The sequence below is a fragment of the Halichoeres trimaculatus genome, unplaced genomic scaffold, assembly GCF_033239565.1.
Source record: "Halichoeres trimaculatus isolate MK-OKI-2021-1 unplaced genomic scaffold, fHalTri1.1 fHalTri1_scaffold_5, whole genome shotgun sequence".
NCBI lineage: Eukaryota > Metazoa > Chordata > Actinopteri > Labriformes > Labridae > Halichoeres > Halichoeres trimaculatus.
Genome location: NW_027437183.1, coordinates 33922327 through 33930611, shown reverse-complemented (window position 1 = coordinate 33930611; position 8285 = coordinate 33922327). Strand labels below are relative to the sequence as shown.

Sequence of the window (8285 nt, the reverse complement as noted above, 5' to 3'; positions counted from 1 at the left end):
GAGGTTATAATTAGAAATGTGGACCCCTGTCTTTCTAAATACTCACATATATCTGTTTGAACTTTGGGGGTCCATGCAAAAACAAAAACACGATGTGACTTTTTCCTGAAATGATTCATCAGTTTAAACCCATAGCATGCTTTTAGAGTGACTTGTTTTTTCTCTCCCAGAACAAAGAAAGATAAGCTCTTTCAGACTCAATATCTCACAGTGTGGTTTGATGGAAGGATATTTCAAAGGAATGGCATCATACTGGTCAGCACCTGTAAGATGGATTTTTATTCATTTCCCTTCGACACTCAGACCTGCAACCTAACCTTCAAGTCAGTCCAACATGACGGTGAGTATTACCTTGACTGTATGAATATTTGTATTTTTTAATGAAGTCAATACAATTAGAAAAAAGTTTTATTTTTCCCAGATGGGCAAGTTAAGTGAAATCACTGCTTCTCGGGATAAAGAACATGTTCAAACGTCGTGTAAACATGTTTTGTCCTTGGATGAGTAGGAAACACACTTGTTTCAATAAAGGTGAAACATTACACTTTGTTGTTTTTTTCCTAAGAGAGAGAGAGAGAGAGAGAGAGAGAGAGAGAAAAGCATTTGGAATCTTGGAATCCATCGGGGAATCCCACAAACAGGTCTGTACCTGTCAAAAGCAAGTAAAACAGCACAAAGAGTCAAACCTAGAGCTCCTGAGGATGTGGCAGGGTCACAGTCTGTAATGATCTGTTCTTCATCTCCAGCTCAGCAGTGAACCCTGAACAGTTGTTGAGAAGGCGCTCCAGAGTGAAATGGTTAGCACACACATATAGCATTTAGCTGTCGCTGCTGTGGGTACATCTCCATCAAAAATAAAATCCATCCACCTGATCTTTAAATCCTCAGATGGGCGGTAGAAAAAAAAAATGGCTGAGCCCTGACCCCCTCCACTCACTCGGAACTATGTACATTCAGGGGGGGTTGGTAAATGATGGCTGCAACTAGGGGAGTTGGACCAGAGAGCCTGAAAGTAAGGTGTTCAAATGAAGAGACAGATAGATTGGAGATGCTGGTTGTTTTAATGTTTTTCCGGTGGATCACAGCGAGGCCACCTCCCCGTCCTTGAGAGCGAGGTTTGTCGATGTATGTGTATCCAGTGGGGGTGGTTTGGTTGATTATGATGAATTCCAGGGGTTTTTGCTATGTTTTGGTGATGCACAGGAAATCCAGGTTATTGTCAGTAATAAAGTCATTTAAAATGAGGCGTTTGTTGTTAAGGGATTGAGTGTTGAAAAGGGTCAGTTTCGGTGGACCGGTGGTGGAGACAGGCTGTGTGGACTTGGTATGTGCGCGGAGATTGGATAGAGTCACGTGACGATAGTTTTTGTTATGGCGGGCGGATGAGTTGTGTGCCTGAACGGAGAACCTGGCTGAGGTGATGACTGGGATGGGGTGAGCAGTTAATGTGAATGGGGGTAATGACAAGAGGGGCCAGCAGGAGGAGCTCACAAGAGGAACAGTGCTTGGAGGTTGTGAAGTTGAAGGAGAGGGAGGGGCGTATGAAATATACAGTCATGCAGGTGATACAGAGTGAACGGCATTGTTGGATATTCTCTGTAAACATGCGGGTGCCCAGGGTGGAGTGATGAATGCCGTTCAGATAGTAAAAAGAGTCTCTGTTCCAGAAAAGATTAAAGTTGTCGGTGTAGGCTATTTGGTTGGAGCTGCAAACTGATTGGAGCCAGGTGTGGAGACTGAGGATTCTACTGAAGCGCTGTGATCCTCGACTGAGTGTGGGAGTGGGGCCGCTGATAAAAACACGCATGCCAGAGTTTTTCAATACATCGAAGAGCTTTTTTTCTCTAGTCCGTCTTTGTCAGCTCTGAGTGGTCCAGCGCAGTGTCATTGATGCCAACATGGACTATAATTCTGCGGACAGACTGCAGAAGAGCAGGGAACGTGCTTGTAAGTTGTAAACTGTGGTAAACATCAGTGGGCTTTGTGATCTGTTTGTGCCTGTGTGCGTTTTGCGGTGAACAGCTGTTTGATCAGCTGATGCACATACCCACAAATACACCCTGTGATGTGCTCGGCAGTGGGCCAAACCCCATTCAAAAACTAGAGTGTTTTGATTATTAGCACTTTGTAGAACACATCCCCGTCTGTCTACACCTAGGTGACCACAATATATATTTTATAGATTATTCAGCACTAGTTCGGCCTGTCATATCATCTGAACAAAACAAGTTTATTTACTTTTATTCATCAGCGGATTTTTGATGAGCGCCTCATCAGCTTGCCAAGCACAGTGCGACTACTTGAGGACCTTGAGTCACATGATGCGTGCTTTGTTTTCAGCTCATATTTGATTTAATCCACCGATTACCGACAAGTCACAGAGAGCAGGGCAAACATGTCCAGGAGATTAAAACAGAATACACTGGATGCATTTCTGGCAAAGACAAAAAAAAGAAATTGACAAAGAGGAACATGAAACTAAGGAGGATTGAAGAGAGAATAGCGAAAGTAAGGTGGAGCACAGAGAGGAGGGTCATTTAGAGATGGAAGGGGAGCAGTTTGACGGTGGGATGCCTCTGGTCACAGGAGGATTCAGCGAGCCTTTGATGTAAAAAATAGATTTTTCAAAAATAAAAATATAAAAATATACATTTTTGTTTGGAAAATGCTGATTTCACATCATCAAAAGAAACTTAATCAATAAACAGCTGGTGTGACTTGTAGCCTAAGAAAAAAAAAAAAAAAAAAATTCGGCGCATGCTATGTGCGCGCATCATGGACCTCACCTATTCCAAATTCCTGGCTACAGCCTTGAATCCACGTATGGTTTAAAGAGTGCATCAGTGGTTTATATGGTTTAATGAATTTATGGAAGCTAACACCTCTTTTATGACTGGAAATGACAAGATTTACTGATGTTTCTTTGCATTATTTCACTTCTATCTCACAGACTGTCTGACGTTAGTGTTGTATTGTAGTTACAATGCCAACTCATTCCGGTAGATGGTGGTAATTCACCTGTCACTCACATAGACAAATAGTGTTAGCACTGTGCATTGTGGGAAACAGTATGCCAGGTAGACTGGTCCTTTGCATACTGAGAAATTTTCCTGGATCAGTAGGACATCCGAGGATTTTTAGTATACTGCAGATTTTGCAAGTTTTCGCATACTGACTACTACAGACTGAATTTCACCCAAAATAGTAGGCACTGCTGGTGTAGTAGGTGGTTTGGAAAACAGCCCAAGACTAAAACCACTTTTCCTCCTACAGGAGGACTCCCTTAGCAACAGCTTCTGCTCCAGGGAGGCCCAATTTAGATCAATTAGCTGGTGAATTTTTAGGCACTCCACTGGCTGCTAATATTATCTGTTGCATGTCCATCTGCTGTAAATCACACTCTGCATCGCTCTGATTGGTGTAAAGGTCTGTCCAGTTGCTTCCTGAAGAACTTCCACATGCAGCCATCACTCCCTTGCTCCCTTGGAAAGAGGAAAAAAAAAAGAAAGAGAGATCCAGATCAGTTCACCAAGGTTATTGGGTCTGGTTTCACCCAGCTTGTACAGGACTTCATGGCACTGGTACTAAATGCCTTATCTTTGTTAGGACTGGAAGAAAAGACTAACACTTGTCTCTCTCTGTCTCCTGCCTCAGTGGACCATATAAGGCTTGTTTTATATTGGCCAAATGAAATCATTTTTGACATTACTCGTGCCAAAATGAAGACTGAGTCAGAGTGGCTTCTCAAGAACATAACAACGGAAAGTAAAGAGGACACCAACTTTGGCTTCAAGCTAAGTTTGCTCATTTACACTGTAAGTACCAACTGCAGAAGTCTGGATACACACATACATTTACACATGTTCAAAGGCCCCATTAATCCATCCCTTCCATGTACAATTCACATATTGATTAAATTGATTTAATGATATAGAATGCTGCAAAGCATTGGCTTGTTCGTGTCAACACACACCTGTCAAGCTCCCTTCATCCTAGACATCTCCAGTTTTTCTCCTCTTCACTAGTTGGTTACAAACACTGATGTTTGTGTGAAATCCCTAAACTGTCCCTGCTGCTTAGTGAGTTGAGTGTAGTTAAAGGGATAGTTCCGTTCTTTTGAAGTGGGGTTGTATGAGCTCTATGTGACCACTAAGGACATTAGATACAGTAGAAAGTTGTCTCCTCTCCCTCAGTAAGAAACAAACTGAAATCGATGGTGACGAGGAAATAGGCGCTAACAGGGAAAGACCGTACCAGATTCAAAGGCTATTTTCTCTGCCTACAAGAACTAAAATCAAAAAGTAATACCACAGTTTAAGAGTACGCTACATAAAATATTTTTTAAGTGCATTAAGTCTTCCGCGCAGCGCTAGTGCGCTCCGTCCCCCCTCCTCCTTTCAGCTGTAGGGAATGTAAACAAGCTATGCTTCCGGCGCCGGTTGTAGCCTTGTGTACGTTTGATCAAGTATCGTAATTCTTTTGTTTGTACTCTAAGGATTGTGAGGCAGCGTAGGAAATTGAAAATGAGTGACTATGACAGCAACAATGAAGTTCCATTCACTTTGGAACCAAAAGGATACCTGTATGAATCGGAGTACACAGAGCTGCTACAGATGGCGACTGAAAGGAATACAGAGGAAACATCCACGGACACTGGACATCAAGATGCTGAGTGTTACTGCTGCCACGACTGTTGTTGTTGTTGTTGTTGTTGTTGCTGTTACAGGACACTCCAGAATTGAGAAGAGCAGGGAAATCTGTGTGATGAGTTATACAGACAGCAGCAGTAACACTCAGCATCCGTGGGCATTGAGTCACAGCTCAGACATTTACACCACTGAGTATTTCCGACTCTATCTTGATGTCCAACTTGATGTCCTCTATCTGAAAGGAGGAGGAGGGACGGAGCATACTAGCGCTGCGCGGAAGGACACATGACCAGTTAGTTAGGTCCAGATAAATTTTTATGTTTCTGAAGACTTAATGCACTTAAAAAATATTTTTTGTATCATACTCTTAAACTGTGGTATTACTTTTTGATTTTAGTTCTTGTAGGCAGAGAAAATAGCCTTTGAATTTGGTACGGTCTTTCCCTGTTAGCGCCTATTTCCTTGTCACCAGCGATTACAGTCTGTGTTTTACTGAGGGAGAGGAGACACCTTTCTACTGTATCTAATGTCCTTAGTGGTCACATAGAGCTCATACAACCCCACTTCAAAAAAACTGTCCCTTTAACTATATAAAGAGATTAACAGTGATCATCAATCAAAGACCTGGTCTCTGTTATGAACGGTATAATGGCAAACTTTCTGGTTCAACAGGTCATTGCTTTGAAGTGGGCACAAAGACTGTTAAGCTTTGTTCACCGAAGTGTTAGAACGAAAAGACCAACCTGATCTTAACCATGATTTCACAGATGACCATAAAGAGGCGTTCAGTCCTCTATGTTGCCAACTTCATCGTCCCCATCCTGTTCTTCCTGTGTCTGGACTTGGCCTCCTTCCTGATCTCAGAAAGTGGAGGTGAGAAGCTGAGCTTCAAGGTGACTGTGCTGCTGGCTGTCACAGTGATGCAGCTGATTCTGAATGAAATTCTGCCTTCTTCTTCAGACAGGATCCCACTCATAGGTAAAGGAGCCCAGAGTCCTGCACTAACTGGTGGATCTGTAGCATCACCTGCTAACTCACTGTGAGCTCACTGATTGCTCTGCTCTTTCTATCACTGCTTTCTTCTTTCAGCCGTCTACTGTATCGGGGTTTTTACTCTGATGATGCTGAGCCTCTTGGAGACCATTTTGATGATGTACCTGATGGAAAAGGACGATGTGTCCCAGGACCAAGAGGCGGATACAGACCAAAGCTTGTGTGGTGGCTGCACGGACCAACGCGGAAAAGCCCAGAACTTCTTCCGAGGTGAGATTCAACTCAATTGACATCAGTATTTGCAGAAGCATTTCTGACTGGGAGGAGAAAAGAGTCAGACAGCTGGTTCATTTGTGGAGCAGCGTAGTGTTTCTCCAGATATTTCCGATGTAGAATATATCATTTAAAGTTGTTGTCTCTTTGTTCAGGCTCTAACCTGTCCCTTGTTTTGTGCAGACATGAACAAATCTATTCCTTGTGTGTGTGTCTTTGATGAGTTTCCTGGTGAGACGCCTCCTGAGCTGCTGCCAGAGGTCAAAGAGGTCAGCATTAAGTTGTATTTCTGTAAAGCTGATGTGATACTGTTCTGTTCTTATCATTCCACAGATCCAGAGCTTAGGTAACAAAACCTGGCTCAACTTTAGGTGACGGAAAGAGAGGAGATACAGAGGGGCTTTGATGTAGCCCTTTATTTGTTTTTGCAAACAAATAGAAGTTTGTACATTTTTCTCATGAAGCTCATTTACAATCAAGTTTGAATCTTTTGGAGTGTAATTGACTCATCTGAAAGCCTCAGGGAGCTGGTTGTACAGTTTCTCACTTCATTCAGTGCCTACCCCATCAGCAGGTTCTCAGACAGAGTATCAGGGCCAATATTAAGTTAAATTGCTAAGTGCTCTAATACGCCATCATATGTTTTTTTTTTTTTTTTTTTTTCAGAGTAGCAGCAGCTTGCTGACAAAAGAGATCCATGACTCAGACAATCTGGGGGATGAGCTGAAGGAAGTTTTGAAGACAGTGGTTTTGCTTCTCAACAGCAGGAAGGAAGAAAAGGAGCCCCGCTACTGGACCAGAATGACCAAAAAACTGAACCGGATTTACTTCATTTTTTATTTGATTACTGCCATAGTGTTCCTGGGATCTGTGTTTTCAGTTTGGCTCCATGAAGACACCAAAAAGTGAAACCACTGGTACATAGTGTCTCAAAGCATTGGGAGTTAAAAAGTTGTAATCCATCCTGCATCTATAAAGGCTCTGTGAGGGCTTTATCTGTGATCTTGAAATAGTCTCAGTTCAATGCATTTGCCTGGTCATGATTCATGATATAAAAATCGGATTATAAACACCCTAAAAGTTTCTGACTTTCATGATAGTTTACAGCTCCATGTACAACATGCAGACCAAGAGTCCTTTTGGTGAACAACAAATGCATGTCTTGGCAATGTACATGGGAAAAAGAGTCTTTTCCCTGGGTAACCGTACCGATTCTGACCACGGTGTCACTGTAATCATCACCAAATATTCCTCACAGAGCCCTGAGGTAATCTGTTCCTAAGTCAAACTGTAACACTGTTGATTTAAACCATAGTTTACTTTGTACCAAGTAGTCAGCTTTATATATATATATATATATGTATATATATATATATATATATATATATATATATATATATATATATATATATATATATATATATATATATGTATCGAGAGAGAGAGAGAGAGAGAGAGAGGTCTGGTCTGGGCCAACACCAAAACAACTGTGTCTGTGTGTTTGCAATGTACTGCCTAATATTTGAAATGAATGTATCTTTACTCTTGCCCTGTATCAACAACAACTTATGACAACTAGTATGCATGTCTTTTGTACATATTTATATATATATATATATATATATATATATATATATATATATATATATATATATATATATATATATATATATATATATATAAATATTCATAACACTATATGTGATGTCCTGACTTAAAGTCTGCTTTCTCAATGTGTGGTCCTCACATGTACAGAAAAAACACACCTTTAAATTTAAAGACTGTCTGTCATCCATAAACACGGAGTACTGTCGGTTGCCCCCCACCTTCTTTTGTTACTGTACCAAAGCATCATCCAGCCTATTGTCATGTCTCATCAGCGATGTTAAGTTGGCACTTTTTACTCCAGTCTTTTTTTTCATCTTGTCATGTCAGCTTGTATTTTGAAGAAATGTCTTTTCTCCCGTTTCAGGGGACTTCACTTCCTGCCCTCATGTTTTCCCGCCATTGTGATTGTGTGCCCCACCCTACAACGTTTCCACCTGTGTCCCATTACCTCTTGTATAAAAGTCTAAGGCTGTTTTCCAAACCACCTACTACATACTTTATGTGAATGTAGTAGGCAACACATACTACTTACTGCCTTTGCATGTAGTATGTAGTATGACTGTTCTGTTGGATCTGTTTTGTAGTATAATACTATGGTTTCAGAAGCAGTGCAACAGAAGATGTTTTTTTGTTTTTATCCCTTTTATTATCAATCTACAAATCAATCTATGGGCAGATCTTGGCCTTTTGGTTATTTTGTTAATCATATCACACAGAATCATCATATTTGATTTCTAATCTCACACCAAAAGTTATATTGTT

At 41.2% G+C, this 8285-nt stretch overlaps 1 protein-coding gene across 1 annotated transcript; it reads left to right on the top strand.

Annotated features, from left to right (window-relative positions):
- The first annotated feature begins 210 nt into the window (after nucleotides 1-210).
- Nucleotides 211-6824, top strand: LOC141790349 (5-hydroxytryptamine receptor 3A-like). The gene is made up of 6 exons (XM_074670170.1): nucleotides 211-340; nucleotides 3655-3815; nucleotides 5417-5627; nucleotides 5739-5912; nucleotides 6099-6184; nucleotides 6582-6824. Exons 1-6 carry the CDS (start codon nucleotides 271-273, stop codon nucleotides 6822-6824), a joined length of 945 nt encoding a protein of 314 aa, XP_074526271.1. The 5' UTR covers nucleotides 211-270.
- Nucleotides 6825-8285: the final 1461 nt, after the last annotated feature.

Coding starts and splice junctions, on each gene's coding strand:
- LOC141790349 (XM_074670170.1), top strand. CDS start 271: ATGGATTTTTATTCATTTCCCTTCGACACTCAGACCTGCAACCTAACC. Junction 341..3,654: donor CAAGTCAGTCCAACATGACG/GTGAGTATTACC, acceptor CTCCTGCCTCAG/TGGACCATATAAGGCTTGTT. Junction 3,816..5,416: donor TAAGTTTGCTCATTTACACT/GTAAGTACCAAC, acceptor ATGATTTCACAG/ATGACCATAAAGAGGCGTTC.